The 24,924-nt window shown below is 41.0% G+C and overlaps 1 protein-coding gene across 2 annotated transcripts in view; it reads right to left on the reverse strand.

Annotated features, from left to right (window-relative positions):
- Positions 1–24,924, reverse strand: part of LOC126263697 (PX domain-containing protein kinase-like protein) — a 131,465-nt gene that overhangs the window by 25,477 nt on the left and 81,064 nt on the right. For both annotated transcript variants that reach the window (XM_049960828.1, XM_049960829.1), the window contains exons 7-9: positions 19,933–20,156; positions 19,764–19,844; positions 4,419–4,542 (exon numbers count right to left, since the gene is read on the reverse strand). In XM_049960828.1, coding sequence (XP_049816785.1) covers positions 4,419–4,542; positions 19,764–19,844; positions 19,933–20,156 — 429 coding nt within the window. The remainder of the gene's footprint in view (positions 1–4,418; positions 4,543–19,763; positions 19,845–19,932; positions 20,157–24,924) is intronic.

Consider the following 24,924-nt stretch of genomic DNA (forward strand, 5'->3'; position numbering starts at 1 on the left):
ATGAGCTTTTACAGAGGGTACAAAAACGTCCAGAAACCACTTCATAAAAATCATACTATGCATCCAGGCACTCTTTTGTGAGGTGTACACAACAGGCAAAGCTGGCATATTAATGTGCTTGAAACAATGCGGTTTTTTACTTTTACCAATGACGAACATAGGCAGTCGGTGACTTCCAGTAGCATTAGCACAAGCCAAAGCTGTAATACGGTCCTTGCTTGTTTTAGGACCAGGTGCTGCTAATTCATGATGTGAAACAAGAGTTTTTCTCAGTAAAGCTTTCCAGTTAAGTCCAGTTTCGTCAGCATTGTAAACGTTTTCGAGAGCATAATCTTCTTCCCTTAATACGTCCCTTAGTTTGACTTTGAAAGAATCAGCTGCTGAAGAATCAGCTGACAGTTTTTCTCCCTGTATTGTAAGCTCACGAATGCCGTGTCTTGACTTAGCGTTTTGACCAGCCCGTGCTCGCTTTAAAGTTCAAAGGCCCTCCAAGTTTTTCGTTGAACTGCATTGCCTTCTCACACAGAATGGGACCTGAGATAGGTTCTCCTTCCAATCTCTTTTGTGTAAACCACCTGTAAACAGCATCATCTAGATCTGTGTTAGTGGCAAGCTTCATTGTTTTACGGCTTGTTGATCCATCAGTAGAATCAGGCATAGCTATAAAATTTGCTATGCTCGTCTTTTGTTTTTGTTATATCTGTAAGTGTCGACTTCCCCACCTTGTACTCACTGGATAAAGTGGTTGCAGATTCACCTTCTTCTAACCTTTTAATAATCTCATACTTGTCCCTCATAGAAAGGACAACATGTTTACATTTAAGCATTTTGTATTGTCAAGTTTACTTCTTCACGCAGCAGCACACAAATGGTCGTAACAGAGAACAGAAGGTGACTGTTTGCACCGTGAGAAGCTCTTCTTGGGGGCGCGCAATCCTTCAAACTGCGCAGGGCAGCATGCCTCAACTCTAAGCTGGCGCAGCTGTTGCTGTGAACAGCTTTGATACTGCCGCTACTTCTACTGCCAGGGCCGAGCGGACAGAAGTGTGCTGATTGTTGAAACACAGCGACTGGCAGCTTGGCCGGTCAGCAGCGCCTTGTGAAGACCCCATTAGAAGCAATGTCCCGCTAGCGGTGGCCCAGTGCGGCGACTACTGCCGGAAACTTGATTTGGGAGTGAGGGGAATGATGGACGTTAGGGTGGGAGAGTAACAGGTGCGAGCGAGTACACAGTTCGGTTAAGCGGTCGTTCGGTTGACCGATATTCGGATAATCGACGCTCTACTGTACCATGTATAGGATGAGGCAGCTACTGTACTCATACTTTTTGACATGCTGAATATATTAATGGTAATCTTTTGTTCATTCTGAGTAATGTCACTATGGTCTCATATAAGGAGAAATGGTGTTATCGTAACCTGATTAACCACCGAGATGCAGGTATCAAATTCATTTTTTTCAAATGAAACTACGTCATTTTCAATTCCAGAATACTAGTTCTAGATGAGTTCTGCTACTCACTATGTATTCTCTATTAGTTAGTGCACTGTGAACTATTTCTTCATTACTAAAAATCATGGTAGACCAACAAAACATTTACTTAATAATGATACAACAACAACAAATATTTCAGAAGAAGAATTAAATGAACTTCAGCTTTTTTACCAATATGCCTTACCAACTCAAGACTGATATCATATTTCACTCAAATATATAGTAAGGCTGTAAACCATACCAACACAGACTTTCAGTCCACTGTACTTCATTCAAATCTTCATGAAGACATTATACAATTAATTAAATATATCCCATCTCAGCAAAGCAGATCATTGTTGAAAGAAGCATAAAATTCTGGACGGTGTGTATTCAATCGACCACAAGAATATCTGGAAAATCTGATTTTAAATGCACACCATTGCTCCTCTTATAATTTTTACGTAATTACCTTAAAAAATGTACATAAAAATATTTTCCTTTTTCATATTTGAGTATTTCCTTACTTTCTGGCCCACAATCATTTTAATAATCTTTGTGGGATTGTTTTAAATGGCTGCAGAGATTAGGTGTTTCCTTAAAAATGGCTTAAGTCTGTCCACACAAGTACGAACGGCTTTCATTCGTCCTCTGTTCTTTCAATCCTCAAATCACAGCTCTATTTTGAGATATCTGAAAAATATTAATTTTCTGTGAACTCAGCTGATTCTCTGTACGATACGAAGCATATTATAACGCAGAGCACATCCACCCACAGTGACCACTTCAACCACATCCTCATGTCCTACAACAACAGCAATGTAGACAACTGGAGAGAGCACACTTGGAAGAAGCTCCAATTTAGTGTTTTGTATGGTTAGCTCCAACAAGGGACACTGACTGAAAAGAAATGACAGAATGGCTGACAAGTGCTAAATTTTCTGGATGTAAAATTCCAGTCCTGCCAATATACACAATTGAAAGTGAAAAAAATTATTTCTCGCCTTTGTAATTGTCAGTTCCTTCCTCAGGGAGGAAAAAGAAACTCATTAGAGAAGGTTAAATGTCACTCATACCCCCAGATGAGGGGGGCCACCTGTTGTGGGGCCGAGGAGAAACTATGATCATATTTAGTAATCCACTGATCACTGTATCCTATCAATCGTAGATTCGTGTTATACTTGTGTCCGAGTGATCTGCCTCACCTTTCTAACTCTCCCAACCCTATAGCACATTGCTTCCTACAGAAAGAATTGTTAATTCTGAAAGCTAACACCAGTTTCTTCCGCTTTCAATTCATCTATCAATAGTATTGGAATTATATCTCCTCAAGGCAAGTGCTGGTTAGTTATTCCGTTTCTTTGTAATTCTACAGTTGTTACGTGGTTAGGATGATGTCCCCTTACTACATTTAAGAAAACGCTAAATGCCGAAGGAAGTGAATAAGTTTTACAGTACTGTAAACTGTATACAGTAGAGGAACAGTTAGGAGACTATGCCTGATTGTATTAGCATGACAATGCACTCTGTCATAAAGCAGCCTCTGGGAGGCTATGGATTGTGGACAGTAACACTACTGAAATTGACTGTCCCACCCAGCACCCTGATCTGAAGCCAATGGAACACCTTTCCGATGAGTTAGAATGTTGGTCTTGCTCCAGATCACAGTGTCCAGCTTCACTACTTTCTCAGCTCTTGATTTTCTGAACTCTTGAGGAAGAATGGGTTGTCATTACTCCACAGACATTCAGGCACTTCATTGAAACTGTCTAAAACTCCAGATATTTTTGATCAGAAAGTGTATCTTCCATTAAACAAAGCTTACAATCTTTTATGTGTGTGAAGGAGTGATACAACATATGAAGTTTTGTAAGAGAAAAGTATGATTATTATATAAACAAAAATATCACAAAGCATAACACTGGCAAGGAAACTCACTGCATTTCTGAAACACTGAAAATGTTTTCTGGTTTCTTGCATCTCCCCCATTCATCCATCCAGAATACAGGTGGTACCAAATAGTAATGAATCTAGTTTATTGGCATTCCTTTCTACATCCTGGAACCTGGGGCACTGAATTATTCAGACAGCAGCAGTATACAGGTTTCAGGACAACAATTTTATAGCAGTGATTATTTTACGTAACTGCACTGCTGTCCCTGTAGCTTAGGTTGTTCTGAACTGAACAACGATGAAAATTTTTGACACATGGAACTGGCATATCGAAAGAATAAAACAAAATAAAATGCTTTTTTTAAGCATGTGACAACATCAACTATTAACCTGCTAAAGTGGAAGGGTCAGAATGTAATAACACACTGATATTTAAGTCAGTTGGACAAGGAAAGGTCAGTTAAGCATTTATGGCCTTTAGACAATTCCTGAAGTAATTTATGATAATAATCACCCTCAGATGAGCAGACAGGTTCACCTCACAGCTCCAAATGTGAAGCAGTGTATTAATTAACCACTGTGTCACCAGCGAAACAGGGGAACAATAATGAGGGCCTGGGACTTAACAGATTCCTTGAGCAGTATTTTAGTGGCTCCATGTTAGAGCTGTACTGGGTATAAGAAAATATACAGAACAGCTAAACACGGAATTTTGTACCTCTAGTCTGCCACAATAAGCACAGTATAGTTCAAAAAACATTTTTTTGAGGACATCGTGACTTTCCTTGTGATTGCATAAATCATAAAACTCATAAATGGTACTTACGTGTTGCTACAGTTTAGGTGCAGTAAGCTCTGTTTCTGGGTGTTTTAATAATATTTTTGCTATTAAAACACAGCCATCTAAAATTATAAAACTTTATGAAGAAATGTGTGTCAATAAATGAAACAAACTACAGGAGAAAATTTCTTCAGTTCCAAATTACAAAAATCCAAAGTAAAATGGAATGATACAGCCAATGCCTTCTTCTGCACAGTGTGATAAAACATACCTGATGGAGGTGTAACTGTCCCAATGGATGTTGCAGTACTGGTACTGTTCGGACTTTCTGACCGTTCTGGTGATTTTCCATTGGTAATTAACTGTTGTTGTGGAGCAGTCTGTTCCTGCAGTTTCTGTGGAACAAGAAGAGAAGTAGAGAAGTGAAAATACGACACGTCATAATTAAAAAAAAACACGAACTTAACAAGGTAACTATTACATATTGTAAAATTACCCATGTTCATAAACATGCAACGGAAATTGAAGATGAGTTAACACAAACATTTAACGAATAGTGCTTCTCTGTATGTGTAACACAAATAGCAAACTTTATGCTTAATACAAGTACAGTTTTCATTCTCAATTACTGTACCTGTACTGAAAATAACTGTATACATTAATCATCTCCTGCTTTCAGCACTAATTGGAGAGTCACATTCCAGAAAATATTTTGCTTAAAATATGTCCAGTTCATAATGCAATAATACGGCATTTGATACATGTGGATTGTAAATTAAGATTCAAAAGGGGTGAAGGTACAAGGGGATTTCGAGGGGGGGGGGGGCAGCTGTTTGAGGCAAAGGGAAGAAGATGGGTGTGGGCACGGTGACAGGGAGCAATGTGGATGGTGCATAGGCAGTGACCATGTAGAAGGCACGGTGGCCGTAGGAGGAAACCAGGGACATGCGGCGGCGGCGGCGGGGGCGGGGGGGGGGGAGGGGGGGGCTGGGAGAGGGCTCAGGCACACGCAAGGGACAGGAGGGTGGACCCCAGCAGATGTGCGGGGCAGAAGGGGGGGCCCCAGCAGACAAGAGGGGTGGGGAGACACAGACGGGCTTGTGTGTGGCGGGGGGGGGGGGGGGGAAGGGCATGCAACTGAGGAGGGGTGGGTGTTGAGGTTGGGGGGCACAAGGTTGGAAGGGGGTGCGGGGAAATGCGGGCGCGGAGGTGGGGCCATGCAGCGGTGGGGGGACAGCCATGCGGTGGCATGGGGACAGCCATGCAGTGGCAGCGGGAGGGACACACTTCGCTGTTGGGAGGGACATGCTTCGCCGTGGGAGGGGCACGTGGTGGCATGGGGAGGGACAGGTGGCGACGATGGGTTCTCTGTAGGAGGGCAGGCACTTGGCAGCAGGGAAGGGGGTGGGGGGCCACTCAGCAAAAGGGATGGGGGAGGTGGGGGCCACACCACAGAGGGGAGGGGTTTTCAGGGGCCACGTGACAGCAGTGGCATTGATAGTGGGGCCACGCGACAGATGGGCAAAGCTCCGCAGGGCAATGGGTTGAGACTGAGGACGGAGTATGTCCACCGGGTGGGGGGAGAGGTGGAGTGGGCCCACAGGGGGGGGGGGGAAAGGCGACACGAGTCCATCGGGGGGAGGGAGGACAGAGGCAGAATAGGGCCACAGTGACGGGGGACGTGGCCTGGGGCCACAGGGGCGAAGGCGGCGCGCGGCCACAGGGGCGAAGGCGGCGCGCGGCCACAGGGGGGACATTGGTGCAAGGCAAGAGAGTATGTATGTAGTAGATGTGGAGGGCAGGGAAAAATAGGCGAGTCAGATAACAAGATATAGAAAACTGGAATGGATCAAGAAAGGAGTAGTTACTGAGAAGAAATGCTGGGTTCAATGAAGTTAACGTAAGTTAAGGCCAAGTGGGTGACAAGAACCTAGGACATGTTGTAATGTCAGTTCCCACCTGTGGACTACTGAGGAACTGGCATATGGGGGGAAGAATTCAGATGGCACTTGTGAAACAGACACCGATGTCACAATTAACATGTTGTAGAGCATGTTGCACAACAGGTTATTGTGTGGTGCCTGTATCACCCTCCCTATGCCCATTCATCCTAACTGATAACCTGGTCACAGTCATGTTAATGTAAAGGGCTGAACAGTGCTTATATAACAGTTTGTGTAAGACATGCTGTTTCACAGGTACCTCTCCCTTTGATAGTATACGTTTTGCCAAATACAGGGCTGATATCGGTGGTAGTAAGAGAGTGTATAGGCAAATCTTACAGTGGAGACAGTCACACAGGTAGGAGCCACTGGTACAGAAGAAGTGTTTGGTCTGACCAGGATACTGTGGAGATAGGGGGATGGGAGGGGGAGAGAGATGCCAAAAAGCTATTCTAGGTGTAACAGCAAAAGGACAGAGTGGACCTCACTTTATATTCTTCTGGAACTGCTGCATAGTCTTTGGCTTTTATGGTCATTGGACAGTTGTAATTCCAAGTATGCTGTTAATTTTGACTGCTTTTATTTTTACATGAAGCCTATTTCAGCTGAAATTCCATCATCAAGTTATCTTGAACTAATGGTTCAAATTTTGGTACATTATTTCTTATTTTATTTGTATTATTACATATATTTCATTATTACATATTTTTACACATGTCTGATGGGCGTTACATCATGCAATGTCAGTTGTTCAGCCACTTCTTTGGTGTTATTGGAGTATATGTAAGATCTGCATTCCAAACAAGACCACTCTTAGATCACTAATTCAAATTCAATGCAAAATCTGTGATAAATAGTACATAGGTCAGACAGGTAGAAACCTCATCATTACATATAGGTACACATTAGAGACAGCAACAATGACCCATCTACTTCTTTCCACCACCTCAAGACCAAACAGCACACAGCAGATAATACAGAACAAGCTATCTAAACGTAACACAAAACACCAAAAGGACCACTAATGAACATTCTGTAGGAGATGCGAATTTATGTATATACCGACAGAAAACATTAAATGAGCAAATCAGTCTGAAAACACAAACCACATACAGAAAACTTTATTACAATTATCCTTCAGGACAACAGATAGATACAAAAAACAAATAATACGAGACAACCAGAGGTTACATTATAGCTAAATTCACAACAGAATACAAATTCGAATGAGCAACACTGTAACTGTACAGCACGACTGGAAATCCTTTCAACAAGTAGATAGAAAGACAAACCTACAAAAATTACAAAGAGTGCGTAGCACACAAATAACAAGAAACAAATATTTAATTCCATTTACAACTGAATATAAATGAACAACACAGCCTATATACTGATTTTTTTTTTTTTTGCCCACAAAAATAGATTACAATGACGGTATCCAGTGATGTCATACGGACACACATATATTAAGTAAGTAAGTAAGTAATAACTAAAAAATAAAACTACCAAAATTTGTAAATAATACCAAAAGTTAAAAAATACATACACTTATAAAAAAGAAAATATACCGTCACACATATAACCCACAGAAAAAGAAAAAGCATAACAGTAGCAAAAATCAGTACCTACAGTACAGCAATCATAAGCAGAACTTCCTGTAACCATACAATATTACTGGATTACCTGTCATGAAAATACTGATATAAAGAATATAATCTGATAACTACATAAAGTAATAAATCAGGTAAAGTGATAACCAACCATTGCTACTCCAACGACATCAAAGGAACATAATCAATATGCAAATATGGAGTAATAGAACCATCTATGTCAAAACCATCAGATGTACATAAAAATGTACATTAACGAAGTCTATTTAATAATTACCTATAAAATTAGAAATAATGTACCAAAATTATGCACCATTAGGTACAGTTAAGGTGAGGATGGAAATTCAGCCAAAACAGGCCTATTGTAAAAATAAAAGCAATCAAATTTAGCAACGTACTTGGAATTATAATTATTACAGAATGGACCTCATTTCTGGATATGATTTCAGGAAGTCATGAGCTTGTCGAAGTAGCTCATTAATACATTAAAGACGAGAATAACAATAAGTAACAGGTCTATTCCTAAGCTTTTTCTTGGAAGGATAAGCAGTATCAGGATTTGTTTGATTGCACAGGAAATTGTTTTTGAACAAGGGTGTTGGGGTAATTATCTCCTGTAAATGCTGAGGTGAGAGTGGTATATTGCTTGAAAGAGTCTGCTGAACAAACCTATTTGCCTTGAATGCCAGTGCTGTATGGCAGTGAACATTTGACATGGAAAGATTGGCAACCGTCAAAATCTATGTATTGTTGTTTGTCAGTAGGTTTAATGTGAACAGAAGTGTGTAGCTGATTCTCGGTTAGGATGAAGTCAACATCAAGGAAAGTGACTTGTGATTCAAAATAGAATCATGTGAAATTTAATTGGGAGAATGTAATACAAGATTCCAAGAATTTTAACAAGTCAGTCTCATCATGAGTTCCTAAGACAAAGGCTTCATCAACGTATCTGAACCACCTACATTATTGTCTCCTGCATTACTTTATTTTCCGAACACAGTAGATTCTGCTTTCTACAATGACTTCCTCTTACTGTTCGCCATGTTAACTTTTGTCTTTTTGCACATCTTCTACAACTGCAATTTACTGTTGTAATATTTTCTATCGTATAGTCCACTTTTCTGGCAAGAAATTCTCATTCACTCATTATCTCTTGTTTACCCTTGCCTTTTCTCATGATTTTCGTATGAATTTTTCTACATTTTCCCCATTATGTTCCTTCCTTATTTCCTTTGCTTATGTCCTTTTTTCTTCTCTCATTTTCCCCACCCCTATGATTCTTTATTGCAAACACCTACCATCTCTAGTACTCCAAACCCTCCTCTTTTGACATGATAAATCCCATTACGTAGTATATTCGGTCCTTTCAAAAACATTCTTTAGCTTTATCAAAATTAAGGTCTCAATGTCTGTTTCTTGAAACCCACCTGTCCCTGAGAGTTACCCTCAAAGTTCTAAAACTAAGTCCATGTTTTGGGATGTAATCCTACTCTATAACAGCCTCTTATACAGTTTAAAATACAGCAATCTCTCACAAATACCCAGCTAATCTATGCTGATTGCCATTCCACCAGCCTTTTCTCCTATCACAATATCCTGGAGTTATCTGCCCCTGATGTTTCCATGGGTGGTATCATCTGCCAAGCCACCAAACTACACATCAAAACACTATCTTACCTTCTCCTAAACTACTTCAACAGCAGTACTCCCTTTCCCATCCCTCACCAGCTCCCTACAGAGCCACACCATCAACAACTACTCCTCTCTTACAAAATGAGTTTGGCCAACCTTCATAATAAGCCAAAGCCTTCACCACTGCCTCCCAGAGCCATGATCACAAGAACAGAACCAAACATGTACTGGGTTCTCAACCTCTCATCTAAGGTATTATATCCTTCTGAATTATCTGTATTATACAAGGATCTCACTTTCAGCCCTAAACCTGCATCTACTCATGCTGCTTAGGAAGGATTTACTTTCCAACACATGTAATGTCAACTGGAAATATCACTTTGCAACACAATTCCAAAACCTTTCCAACAGCATACCTGACACTGAACCCTGTCCCGAGTTCCAATCTCAATCCCAACTTGATCCACTGCTACCACCTCAAAGTCGCCACTTACCACTCTTCCAAATATTCCTTAACATTCCATGTTGCTTCAGAACCCTTTCCCAAGCCCCTATAACATGACCCTAACCTGACCTCTGCACAACTCCAGGCTCTTCATTCCCTAAAAGCTGATGACTCCTCCATTACCCTCCCAGCAGACAAAGAACCTACCACTGTGGTATTTGATGAATGGAGTATGTAAGCGAGGGTCCAGGCCAGCTGTTTGACACCTGAAGGTACAGCATCTGCCATCAAGATACCATTCCTGTGACACAAACAAACATACACTTCCTCCTTACCACCATGGGCACCTCACAAGGACTAACACCTTAATCCATAAAACTTTTTACTCCTCCCAAACCACAACACCCCCACCTTTTACTTTCTTCTTAAGATCAACAAACCCAATCACCTTCGCCATCTCATAATTGCCGGCTTCAAAGCACCCACTGAACATAAATCTGCCTTAGTTGATCAACGCTTGAAACCCATAGTGCAAAGATGTCCCTCCTATATTAAAGACACCAACCATTTCCTAGTTTGTCTGAAATGGAGGGAGTGGGGGGAGGGAGTAGAGGGGAGGGGAGGGAGGGTAGTGAGGGGAAGGAGGGGGAGGGGAGTGAGGGGGGAGGGGAGTGAGGGGGGAGGGGGTTAAGGGGGGAGGGGAGAGTGAGGGGAGGGGGGAGTGAGGGGAGGGGGGAGTGAGGGGAGGGGGGAGTGAGGGGAGTGAGGGGAGGGGGGGAGTGAGGGGAGGGGGGGAGTGAGGGGAGGGGGGAGAGTGAGGGGAGGGGGGAGAGTGAGGGGAGGGGGGAGAGAGGGGAGGGGGGAGAGAGGGGAGGGGGGAGAGAGGGGAGGGGGAGAGAGGGGAGGGGGAGAGAGGGGAGGGGGGAGAGAGGGGAGGGGGGAGAGAGGGGAGGGGGGAGAGAGGGGAGGGGGGAGAGAGGGGAGGGGGGAGAGAGGGGAGGGGGGAGAGAGGGAGAGGGGGGAGAGAGGGAGAGGGGGGAGAGAGGGAGAGGGGGAGAGGGGAGAGAGGGAGAGGGGAGAGAGGGAGAGGGGAGAGAGGGAGAGAGGGAGAGGGGAGAGAGGGAGAGGGGAGAGAGGGAGAGGGGAGAGAGCTTGTGGTATTGCAATTCCTACAGCAGTGATCCAGACCCAGTATTCCAAGTTACCAACGCCACAACGATGTCAAGATTGCAAGAGAAACGAAGATCGGAAAACAAGATTCTGTTGTGTAACATGCAAGAAACCTGTTTGTAATATACACAGAGAAGAAACTGTTACTGTGAAGTGCATGCAGTGCAAAAATGTACTTGACTGAAAAGTTGAAAAAAAAAGTCTTGTGTTATTTTACTGCAGTGACTGTTGAAGTACATAGATTACTAATTTTCCGTTCGTTGAGTACTGAATTTAGTGAAAGATATTAAATTTCTTTTGTACTTTGTATCTGTGATCTGATTAAATACTTCTAATAACCTGAAAAGCTGTTTTTCAATACTAAATAAACCCATTCAATGGAAATAACTAAATCTGAGAACAAATATTATAATAAAACACAAAACTCTTTTGGGGTAGTCAAAATACCCCGCTTGGTAAAATAGAGGTGTGAAAAAGCTTGGTAATGGGAGGGTTAAGCTGACCACGTGCACAAGATGTCAGTTGTGTAAAAATAGGACATTAAAATGGTTTGTCATTGCTGAAGTATTTAAAAATATAAAGCTACTTGTGCAACACGCTATGTCCATATACATATTGCTCACAGTTGCTTGTTGTTTCATACAAATATGGACCAGAATAGCACAACTGTTTACATATGCTGGACATATTCTAAACAGTTTTTATCAAATATTTAGGTCGCAACTGCAGCATTATCCCTGACCAATAGTTTCCCTTAGTGGTTGCTATGACTTTAACATTTGGGATCCCATGCTGTAGTAATTTGGAAGCTTGGCCCTCAGGTCACAAGATTTGCTGAGTTGTGAACTTGCATCTCTTTTTTTTTTTTTTTTTTTTTTTTTTTTTACACTGTCCTGGTACAACATCAAGAAGAGAATTTTAGTACTTTGTAGTCCTTATTGTACCCCTTTCTGTGGCAACACTCAGCCGCTGCAGATTTCTCTGGTTGGTTCGGACATGTGTGTCACCAATGCTTGATGAAATCTGTCTTCCATGGTGTGACAAGTCTGTCTGACATATGACTTCCTACAGGTACTAGGAATCTTAAAAATGCCTTGATTGTCCTTTACTGAGGCTAGAAGAGCTTGAATTTCACTGGTGCACAGAAAACATATCAAACATTGTCTTTCTTCAGTAATTTTCCTATTTTTGAATAAAAAACAGCCAAAGTATGGCGTGACAACTATTCCTCTCTGTTCTTCTAGCCCCTCCCATTGACTGACATGTGCAAGGTGTAAGGCATGGGGAATCTTCCATTCAGAATATCCATTTTGCAGGAAGACAGTGCAGAGATGGCGTAGCTAATTGCATCAGCTCTCTGGATCCAATATGGCTCATGCTCTGTGGACCAACGTTCTAAGTACACAACTTTGTTGTGAAGGATGGTCACAGCTGATGAGTTGTAAGTGTATATCCAAGTTTGTTGCTTTAAAAGTACACAGCATGACTCAAGGTCCCATCCTGTTATCTGCAGCAACACTCGCAGGAATGTAATTTCTCATTTTTCTCCATCTTCGTTGTAAATCTGATGTTAGGATGCTATGGACTGACATGATTTAATGCATTCAGCAATGCGGTTCTGTGGGGCAGAATACAAAGACGCCATCGACATTATGCCAACAACACACTGATTTTGAATTCTGCAACCTGCAATGGTCTCTCTTCAAGGTCTCCCATAATGTGAGTTAACGAGCATTCGCTCTCATTTAAGTATACGGCCAAAAGAGTCACCCTTCAGAAATTGTGAAACGAACCCTGTCGTCCAGGACTGTGTGCCACAAAGAGCACAGATCTGCCACAAGATGGGGAAATTCACAGGCATCTACTGTACTGAATGAGGCCTAAGTGCTGTAGCGTGCGAGTGAGACAGACGAGAACCTACGTCTTAGGGAAACCCTGTAGAAGATGTTTGTGCCCAAGGAGAGGAAGCAATGTTAAATATGACAGAACTAAGATTGGCCATAAAGGGAAACATTTATGAAAACTATTTAATTCTGTAGTAGTGCAGGTAATGAAGCCACAATAATTTTAATCTCCCATCCTCCATAAATTTTTGTGGTGATCCAAATAAAACTTTAATATTGCTCACATCTATAATAGTTTAGGACTTACTGTTAAAGTGAAATTAATAAGTTTTGTAACAAAGACCTGAATGCTAAAAGCTGAATGCTTTGGTCGATCTTAACGATCAACATTTCATATAGAAGCGCATAATTAAAATGACAAATGTTGTAACTATCAACTCTGAAACTTTATTTGTTTAAAAGATATAGTAAATTTAAATTATCAGTATTTTCACTTAAGCATCAGAGAAACATTTCCTCCACACATTGAATGATGACAGCATGACAACTTATTGAATCATTAGGTAATAGAATATTTGTTGTAAAGTTTAGTGCATAATACTTAATTTTGTTCTTTATTTATTTATCAGAAAGCACATTGGTGCAAGGCTACTGGCCGCGACATTCAAAGCTAAGAAGGAAATTGTATTGGTTTGATGTAGACAAATTTAATGTTTATTATGTAATGGATATTATTGTTTCTTCATTTAGAATGTGAAAGTGGTCAAGCTTTGATTATTTAAATATGTTAAAATGTTAAATAATGTAGAATAAGCTGTAGCCAATCAGATGGATGGCTTCAGGAAAGAGAACTGCCGTAGTCAGTTGAGCAAGAATGTTCTGTGCACGGGAAATGTGGCTGGGGACGGGCAGAGAGGCAGTGCTGGTGGAGATGTGAAAGCGGGCAGTCGGTCTTTAGGCAGCTATAAAGTGAAACGACTTAGAAAATTTCGCGTTGTATGGTATCGCAGGACAGTCTCTGAGCGGTGAGCAGCTGTGCACCTGGAGTGAACTCTAACTTTTTTTGTAGTTAACTAGGTGGAGTATTGGACTTGTAATTCACAATTGTGAATGATCGAACTGTGTCAAATGGATATACGCTAGAATATAACAGTAATTCCAAATATGACCACTTTCACTATTAGTTTACTTTCTGAATAAACATTATTCTAATCAAATCGCAACTGTATGGCCTACGTCATTTATGGGTCGTTAATTTAGCTCCCGATATTATTCTTACTGATGATGTATGTTATATTAATATTGTATGTTTCATACAATTTCTAAAACTTGACATCAGTCAGGCAATTTAACCAAAGGGTTACATGTGTCTAATTTAGGGTGTGTAATGCAACACCTGCAGTTCAACCGCTAGACAGTTTGAGCCAAGACATTTCAACAAAGAGGAACCATATGTGAGCCCGAACATCTATGGGATGTTCTCTCACAACAAAAAGATTAGCTACAATGGGTGACAAGTGGCTACCCATTGCTACACTTTTAGTCTGTTCAAAGTATTGATCACTGGATAAAAACTAGGTCAAAATGAGCATTTAATAAAACAAATCTATGAATACCCCTATCAGCTTCTCATCAATGAACAACAGTGATTTCTGCAACGGGATTTGACTGAAAGGTGAGACTACGTCAAAATTCACTAGTATAACTGATGGTTTGGGTTCCGTAGAAATATTGGAACACGTGTGGCAATACTGACTCTAGGACTTATCTTACAAGAAAGATTGCAGAAAGGCAAACCTATGTTTCTAGCATTTGTAGACTTAGAGAAAGCTTTTGACAATGCTGACTGGAATACTCTCTTTCAAATTCTAAAGGTGGCAGGGATAAAATACAGGGAGCGAAAGGCTATTTACAATTTCTACAGAAACAAGATGGCAGTTATAAGAGTCAAGGGGCATGAAAGGGAAGCAGTGGTTGGGAAGGGAGTGAGACAGGGTTGTAGCCTCTCCCCGATGTTATTCAGTCTGTATATTGACCAAGCAGTAAAGGAAACAAAAGAAAAATTCGGAGTAGGTATTAAAATCCATGGAGAATAACTAAAAACTTTGAGGTTCGCTGATGACATTGTAATTCTGTCAGAGACAGCAAAGGACTTGGAAGAGCAGTTGAGCGGAATAGACAGCGTCTTGAAACGTGGATATAAGATGAACATCAACAAAAGCAAAACGAGGATAATGGAATGTAGTCGAATTAAGTCGGTTGATGCTGAGGGAATTAGATTAGGAAATGAGACACTTAAAGTAGTAAAGGAGTTTTGCTATTTGGGGAGCAAAATAACTGATGATTGTCAAAGTAGAGAAGATATAAATTGTACACTGGCAATGGCAAGGAAAGCGTTTCTGAAGAAGAGAAATTTGTAAACATCGAGTATAGATTTAAGTGTCAGGAAGTCGTTTCTGAAAGTGTTTGTATGGGGTGTAGCCATGTATGGAAGTGAAACATGGACGATGAATAGTTTGGACAAGAAGAGAATAGAAGCTTTTGAAATGTGGTGCTACAGAAGAATGCTGAAGATAAAGTGGATAGATCACGTAACTAATGAGCAGGTATTGAATAGAATTGGGGAGGAGTTTGTGGCACAACTTGACAAGAAGAAAGGACCAGTTGGTAGGACATGTTCTGAGGCATCAAGGGATCACAAATTTAGCATTGGAGGGCAGCGTGGAGGGTAAAAATCTTAGAGGGAGACCAAGAGATGAATACACTAAACAGATACAGAAGGATGTAGGTTGCAGTAGGTACTGCAGATGAAGAAGCTTGCACAGGATAGAGTAGCGTGGAGAGCTGCATCAAACTAGTCTCTGGACTGAAGACCACAACAACAACATCTGATGGTACGAGCCGACGAATGAAGTTTTCCAAGTTGCACATGTAGTGCTCACATTTTCCTACTGAAGGCTAAAGGGCTAAATTGCAAGACTGGATGTTTTGTCAAGTCGTGTGTTCGCACGCTAATAGCCTAATATTACTCACAATGGCTCAAAGTGGCACTATCCTTGTGAATCAGGCAATCTGTATAGCCTGGGAAGGATGGATGCCTGTGCACATAGTCTCTTGGCCACAACATGACCCTGATGCCCTTGAGGAGCTCTAAAGTTCTTTGCTATCATTTTGGCTTGGGGTCCTTGTTTAGTACACAATATGCAGAGCCATCCAATAGCTAGTTCATCTTGCTTAAGTATGTCAGTTTGGATAGGATGTCGTATGTGTTGCCCTTATCCTTCTGGAAAATCATAACATGAGGAGCCTGTTGTAAGTATTGAGACACTGATCTCTCTACACTTAAGATATTGTTCTTGGGTACTGATGTCCGTGTCCGAGCACTGCATTGCTCCTCCTAGTCATCCCTGGTAGTTTCACAACTCCCTGTTTGACAGAGCTAATGATATCCAGAATTAGTAGTATCCTTGGGGTGGGCATGAAGTTCAGACCCTTCTCCAAGACTAAAACCTATGCCTCAGACAAGTTTTGGGCATTAGGCTGCCCTTGGTACATTTAGAAAGTGTGTCATCTAACTTATCTTCTTACAGCAATCAACAACAAAAGCAATTAAACTTTTCAATTTTACACTTTGTGTCATGTTGTTGCTTCCAGTTCAAGAACACCTAAGTAGCAATATAAACCCATGACTAAGAATCTGCTGACGGTCCAGGCAAAAATTGTCAGATCAAACACAAAGACTTCAGAATATGATGTCCAATATACTCTGAGTATGGTGAATCCTCTCCCTCACTATTATTAATTCTTTCGGCCACTGCAGTCTTCATAAACTGCATCCCCTTAGTGAAGATCGGAATAAATCTAACATATTGGAATCTTCATAAGAACGCAAGGGCACACAGCAGTCTGCTCCACTTTTTCTGAAGTTTATCAAACTTATTTTTTTCACAATTTCCTCTCCTGGGCAGGTACTGGATGTGCTGCTATAGATTTTCCTGACAGAATAGTTGTACAAATGGTTTTCAGGTGAGTAGTTGGATGTCATTGTGATATCCCAACAATATTTCACCAGCACAACTGACCAACATCTTCAGGTGTGACAAACACATTGCTGAGCTATGACTGACACCTATTTAAGCAGACTAATTGGGAAACACACAATTGTGAAGGTACCAAATTCAGTGGGCAGTAGTTAAGATTTTCATATCAAAAGCAAACAGGACACTTCTTGGATGATGAATCAAGGACTTTGGCGCATGGGGAAAAGCTGTCATTCCTACTATGTGCTGACATCGGCCACCCCAGTGCCCTTTGACTGAAGCTGCATGCTGAAATAACCCTCTGCACTGTCATATGGCCATCTCTGCTATTGTTGTCCAAATATTTAAGTTGACACTGCACTGTCACCCCTTGGATGACCAGTAGTTTCCCATGATGGTCACTGTGACTTTAGAATTTCCATCACCAGATCCCATGCTGTGCTAAATTGGAAGATTTGTTGAGCAGCGTATTTCCAGCATATTTTTAATCACACTATCCGTGTACGAAGATATCAATGAGAGAACTTTGGTGCTTTTGCAGTGCATATTGTGTGTCGAACTGAGAGAAAAGGTGGTAGACATTCACAGCATCATGTTTACAACACAGTTGGAGAAAAAATGGAGAACTACTGCTCCTGGATGTGTTGATGTGGAGAAAAGAGGATGGTACTTTGGATTGTGCTGTATATTGTTACCCAACACTGACAGATTCATACTTACAGGCCAGTAGCTGTCACCATCTTTCCTACCAAAATGGTATTCTTAGGGCATTGGAGCATTGATCATGAGTCATATCAGATTTAAACAGCTGATCCAATGAGCAATGCCACCTTCATACCACCTCCCTGCAAAATGGAAATATTCTGACTGGACTATTTGCCACGCATTACACCCTTTGTATGTCAGGCAATGGGAGGGGCTACAAGAAAGAGAAAAATAAAGAGGAATAGTCATCTGGTCATACATTGACAGTATTTCTTAGAAAATAGGAAGATCACCGAAGAAACACAATGCTAAATTGTCTTCTGTCCACCAACAAAACTGAGGACTGTTCTAGGCTCAATGAAGGACAATCTCGGATTGCGAAGGCCTGGTGTTTGTATGATTCCTTGTAGCCATGGACAGCCATACACTGGACAAACTTGTCACAACATGAAAGGCAGAAGTGTCAAATTTCAATGACACACATCTGGACCAACCAGAAAAATCTGCAGTGGCCGAGACTGTCTCAGTATGGCGTACAATATTAGCCACTAAACTGCCAACATTTTATCTTTGTACTGGAAATGCATAATAAAATAAGTGGTGGAAATTAACAGCTTGACAAATATTATGAATATACATACAGGTTTTCAATTCACCAACACTGGCAATATTAAGGTGACAGTAACCAGAATTGGAAGCTACTGGTCATCCAAAGGATGGCGATGCAATGGTGACTTAAATGTTTGGATGACAATAAGTGAGAATGGTGCTTCAGCATGTGGCTTCTGACAGAGTGCAATGGTGTGGCCTACGGCAGTGCACAATAGGAACGACAGCCTTTGTGTATGCCCTTGGGTCCTTGGTTCATCGTCTGACAGGTAGTGTAATTCTCCTTCCCACTACTGATATGAAAATATTTACTATTGACCACTGAATCTGGCCTCTTCATGCCCGTGCATTTTCCACTCTGACATTAATGGCAGGCTTCGGCAATACTAAGCACTGTATTTTTCATAGCTGAAGATGTCGGTCATTTGCACCAATGGAATATTGTGGGGATATCACAACAACATCATCTAATGTCTCATCTGGGAAGCATATTTACAACATTCTGATGAAATCATCTGCCAGATACAGTTATGTAAAACTGAGATATAGCAACTTGAGTGGTAGCTGAAGACCGCATTATTGGTTGCACTAGAGTCCGAACAGCTTATTTTCCTTGCTTTCCTCCTCCAACACAATGCTGGATACTAGGTGACAGTAAGTGTAAATCTATGTAAATCCTCTACTACTGTACAGCCTGTGTTCCAGCTGGGTTATCATCATAATGATGCCGTTATTTATGGCAGCTGTTAAAAAACATCTCTCACGTTACCCCAAAATCATCATGAAAGTTTTCCATTGCTTAGTTCAGTCACACACTATATAGTTTTACAAGTAGCTTGAAAGGTTGCTATGTTTTCAGCAGCAAATGTAAATTTTAATCTCCATTATACTACTGGTCTCCCACCCTGAAGAGTGGCACTCCATACCATCAAGCGGCAGATTACTTTATCCACTCACAGGTTTTAGGAATGGAAATATCAGTATAGTGGATGAAATCTGTAATGTGAAAGTGGTTAATCACTTGTAGGCCATCTGTCAATTCCCACTGAGCACCCGCACCAGCAAGAGAGGAGAACCATAAATTCCACTGATATCTCAATCTAGTGCAAAGCTCTGAGCAAGATTAATGAAACTGGGTTACAGCAGATGCCCCACCAATTGCCCTGTGATTTATGTTTTGCCTCACATCCATTCCCACTTGGCACATGACTCACCCTGATGTTTAAGAGGTTTATTTTTATTTTTACAGAGATGTGTACTACCCTTACATTCTAGGCAATGAACCTAGGAGTCTCAATCTTTGTGACACACAATCTCTCTCTGGTGCACTTAGGTTGATTTCTAAAGCATGCCTAGAGATTATAGGAAAAAAGGGTTGACAATATTGAAGAGCCTCTAATGAGCCAAACTTTTACCAGCCCAGACTGGCCAAGTTCGCTGTTGTGTGCACTGCTTGGAAAAATTCAGGGTGCACATTTGCTCTGCAAAATGCTTCAGGTAGTGTGTGTGTGTGTGTGTGTGTGTGTGTGTGTGTGTGTGTGTGTGTGTGTGTGTGTGTGAACAACTCTCTTAACATATCAAACAGCCATATAACAACAAAGCTGGTAAATATACAAACCAGTTTTTGCTTCCTGTTTCTTTTATCACCTTCTGTTGTCAGTAACTCTTGCACTTTCACCAAACGTTTCTGCTGCCTGACCTATATAAAATGCAGATACACACAAAAAGATTAATTTTTTGATGAAAAAATATATATGCTAAATCTGATACTTTGTTACAGAAATTACCATTTTCTGTTCTTCTTTTAGTCTCTCTTCCATCTTTTGTCGTGCATCCTTAAGGGCCTCTCTCAAATGAGATGAAAATTTTAGATACGCTTGTTCATCAGCTGACGTATTTGAAAGACCATTTGAAGTGAAACCATTAAAAAAAGGATGCGCCAAAAGGGTAGGAATTGAGGGCATACCATCTTTGCATGCTTCTGTAGATAAAATGGACTCCAAAAGTGAACCTAAAAGAAGAAGAAAATATTATACATACTGAAACATAACAAAAATTTATTGTTTGCAGCAATAACGGAAATTCCTGGATTGAAAAATATATAAAATAAAGGCACTCCCCCCCTCACCTAAGCCAGACTGACTGTGGCCTGACTGTGCTATAGGTGAGTGGTTGACTTTACATTATTTTACATAAAATTTTATTTCGTAGTCTTATATTCTACAGGATATCACCACCTTGAACTTACAGCAACTGTAAAAAGAGATGATGTCTTCATTGTTTTAATTAAGACATGTTAGATTGTAAAACAGGAAAGTTAACTAATATACAGAGTGATTATAATTAAACTTTCAAACCGCTGGAGAAATTAAACCACTGGTCAGAATGACATCAAATCGCAATGGAATATTATTGGAGAAGAGGGAAAATGTATGGCAGAAGAAAAATAAATAGTTACAAAATGAAGCAACAGATGGCACTATAAGCATCATTATTTAATAGTGGTTGACTACAAATGACAAATGAATCGTACAACAATGCCTAAGGTGTACATCTGACGTCAAACAAACTGTACTACTCAGTGTCATGGGTGTACAGGTGTGATATGTTAGTTACGTAAGCCAATCTACCACGGCAAGGTCATATCACATCAGATGGGAAAAATCGGTTTTTAGTGGTCCTGAGGCCTAAAACTGCATAAAAAGCATCAATCACATCAGTTTTTAATTGTCCTGAGGCCAAAAACTACAAAAGAATCATCAAGCAATATCAAATCTGATTATTAATTTCCATGTGACTGACGCAAACCATGTTCAGTATGCTGTCCACCATTTTCTGCAACAAGCTGAAATCGAGAAACAGCATGTTCCACAACTGATCAAAGTGTTTCTGGGGTCATATTCAGAATGTGTTTTGCAATGCGTGTGTTCAATGCAGCTAAGTTTGCAATTGGAACACTGAACACAACATCTTCCAGATAGATCCACCGCCAGAAGTCACACGGATAAAGATCAGGTGATCTTGAAGGCCAGGCTGTAGGGAAATGTCGACTGATAATTCTAGCATTTCCGAAATGGCACTTCAGCAACTGCTTAACTGGATTTTCAGTATGTGTAGGTGAGCCATCTTGCATAAAAATGATCCCATCCACACATCCGCGCTGTTGGAGAGCTGGAATGACGTGGTTGCGCAAAAGACACTCATCGCACTTACCAGTGATGATACAGGTAACAGGACTGGAAGCACCTGTCTCTTCGAAAAAATATGGCCCTATGATGCCGCAAACCCGCACAGTGACCTTTTCAGGAAGAAGTGTTGCTGGTTGATTTGCATGTGGACTTTTGGTTGCCCATATTTGACAATTCTGTGTACTGACATATCCTGTCAGATGGAAGCTGGCTTCGCCTGTCCACAAAATCTTCCACAGCCAATCATTGCTCACTTCCATCCGAGCAAAAAATTCTAAAGCAAATGTCTCTCTTGCTGTCAGATCAACTGGAAGCAACTCGTGAACATTGGTAATTTTGAATGGATAAGAAGGATGTTTTGTAGGATTTTACGCACCATGCTCACGGGTATGTCCAACGTTCGGGCAATTCTCCGTGCACTACACGTTTGCACACCACCACTTGTCTCCTCCCACATTGCTTTGGCCACCACTTCAACTCACGTTGAATCAATTCATTTCCTCCCTCTACCAGGTTGCACACCAAAAGAATCTGTCTTTTTTGAATAATTTTCTCCCGACCCATGGCAGTCATCGGACCAACGTCTTCTTTCAAACCGGAACTTCTGCACAGTGATGTGTGTACAGTCATCATTCTTGTATTATAGCTTTACAAGCAGAACACTATACTGCATTGGGACAGTCATGGCAAAATCACAGATGCGAAAGGAGGAAAAGCCGTGTACCCAGCATGTTTATACCAACTTCAAGGGAACAGGTGTTTTTATTTACATATTCCGACACATACAACGCCACCTACTGATCAATTTTCACACTATTTTTTCTACTGCCATAAGTTTTCCCCCTTCTCCGATAATATTCTGTTGCAATTTGACACCATTCTGACCAGTGGTGTTATTTATACAGTGTTTCAGAAAGATTAACTTTGATTATAATCACCCTGTACACAACAACAAAAGTTTTATAACAAGAAACTCGACAGGAAGCTTTTAAACTCCTTTTGTTGTTAGTCAGCCTCTGTTTGTCATTACACACATTCACCCAATGAGACAAAGAAGAACAAGTAGCTAGCAGGAAAAGTAACAAATAGTCTCATGAAGAAACTTTTTCTTTTGTGTAAATATTTTGAAGAGACGAGGGGTAAAACCCTGTTATAATGGATCTTGAATACAATTCAGTATTATAAATCCTACAAAGATGTAACAAACTAAAGGATATAAAATAAAATAAATTGGAGGCTTCAATGCAATTTAAACGCTGTCTTAGGTTCAAAGAAATTAAAGTAGGGAATACAGGATGGTTATAACCAAACTTTCATTATTTGAAAGGGCCCTCACGGCATGTAAGTGATAGTAAGACAGTGAGACTTGGTAGAAACATTTGTAAGGACGCACAAAAGAGAAATAATGAGTAAACATTTGAAAGAAACACATGTTAATTTCCACATCAGACTGCACAACATGTTTATGTTCCAGGTTACCAATGTTGCTCAAAGTAATGACTACCAGCATCCGCAACAGCCTGGCACTACACTACAGATTGCTCTACCACTCTCCAAAACAGATCAGGTGGGATGTTGGGTATGTCCCTCATTATGGTCATCTTCAACCTCCAATGTGTGAGACCGTCCCATTGATAAACACTCACCTTATAGTAATCCCACAGCCAGAAACCACACAGATTCAAATCTGGTGATCTTGGTGGCCACACAGTTTGATATGATCAGCCAATGATTCAGTTTTCTTCAATTGTGTGAAAGCAAGTGACCTAATTAAAAATATGGGGTGGAGCTCCACTGTGCACCAATGCACCTCTCTCCCACAGAGCAGGGATCACATGTTGGCGAAGCACATCACACTGTCCTTGGTCCTCTTATGTCATCGTACCAGTACTGGCTTACACTAAAACTATTAGCACTGCAAATCCTGCACATCATTCCTATAAAGTTGTGTACCCATATAGTAAAACGTTTTCCACCTATGCTGACTCAAGTAGTGAAAGTTTAATTATAACCACTCTGCAAGTTAGAAGTAAAATAGAGACAATATTATGAGACAGATAGATTGCTACTTTCCATACAGTGGAGGTGTTGAGTAACAGACAGGCACAACAAAAATACTGATAAAGAAGTAAGACCTTGGCCAAAGGGCCTACTTCTGAATCAGACAACATACACACACACATTCACACAAATACAAATCACACACATATGACCACTGTCTCTGACTTAAGCAGCCAGAAACAGTGGTCACATGTAAGCAAGCTGTGTTTGCATTAATGTGTGCATATGTCCCCCCCCCCCCCCCCCTCGAACCATGAACCTTGCCGTTGGTGGGGAGGCTTGCATGCCTCAATGATACAGATAGCCGTACCGTAGGTGCAACCACAACGGAGGGGTACCTGTTGAGAGGCCTGACAAAAGTGTGGTTCCTGAAGAGGGGCAGCAGCCTTTTCAGTAGTTGCAGGGGCAACAGTCTGGATGATTGACTGATCTGGCCTTATAACACTAACCAAAATGGCCTTGCTGTTCTGGTACTGCGAACAGCTGAAAGCAAGGGGAAACTACAGCCGTAATTTTTCCCAAGGGCATGCAGCTTTACTGTATGATTCAATGATGATGGCGTCCTCTTGGGTAAAATATTCCGGAGGTAAAATAGTCCCCCATTCGGATCTCCAGGCGGGGACTACTCAAGAGGATGTCGTTATCAGGAGAAAGAAAACTGGCGTTCTATAGATCGGAGCGTGGAACGTTAGATCCCTTAAATGGGCAGATAGGTTAGAAAATTTAAAAAGGGAAATGGATAGGTTAAAGTTATATGTAGTAGGAATTAGTGAAGTTCGCTGGCAGGAGGAACAAGACTTTTGATCAGGTGAATACAGGGTTATAAATACAAAATCAAATAGGGGTAATGCAGGAGTAGGTTTAATAATGAATAAAAAAATAGGAGTACGGGTAAGCTACTACAAACAGCATAGTGAAAGCATTATTGTGGCCAAGATAGACATGAAGCCCACGCCCACCACAGTAGTACAAGTTTATATGCCAACTAGCTCTGCAGATGATGAAGAAATTGATGAAATGTATGATGAGATAAAAGAAATTATTCAGGTAGTGAATGGAGATGAAAATTTAATAGTCATGGGTAACTGGAATTCGACAGTAGGAAAAGGGAGAGAAGGAAACATAGTAGGTGAAAATGGATTGGGGGGAAGAAATGAAAGAGGAAGCCGCCTGGTAGAATTTTGCACAGAGCATAACTTAATGATAGCTAACACTTGGTGCAAGAATCATGAAAGAACGTTGTATACATGGAAGAACCCTGGAGATACTAGAAGGTATCAGATAGATTATATAATGATACGACAGAGATTTAGGAACCAGGTTTTAAGTTGTAAGACATTTCCAGTGGCAGATGTGGACTCTGACCACAATCTATTGGTTATGAACTGTAGATTGAAACTGAAGAAACTGCAAAAAGGTGGGAATTTAAGGAGATGGGACCTGGATAAACTGGAAGAACCAGAGGTTGTACAGACTTTCAGGGAAAGCGTAAGGGAACAATTAACAGGAATGGGGGAAAGAAATACAGTA

This window comes from Schistocerca nitens, chromosome 6 (genome assembly GCF_023898315.1).
Source record: "Schistocerca nitens isolate TAMUIC-IGC-003100 chromosome 6, iqSchNite1.1, whole genome shotgun sequence".
Taxonomy (NCBI): domain Eukaryota; kingdom Metazoa; phylum Arthropoda; class Insecta; order Orthoptera; family Acrididae; genus Schistocerca; species Schistocerca nitens.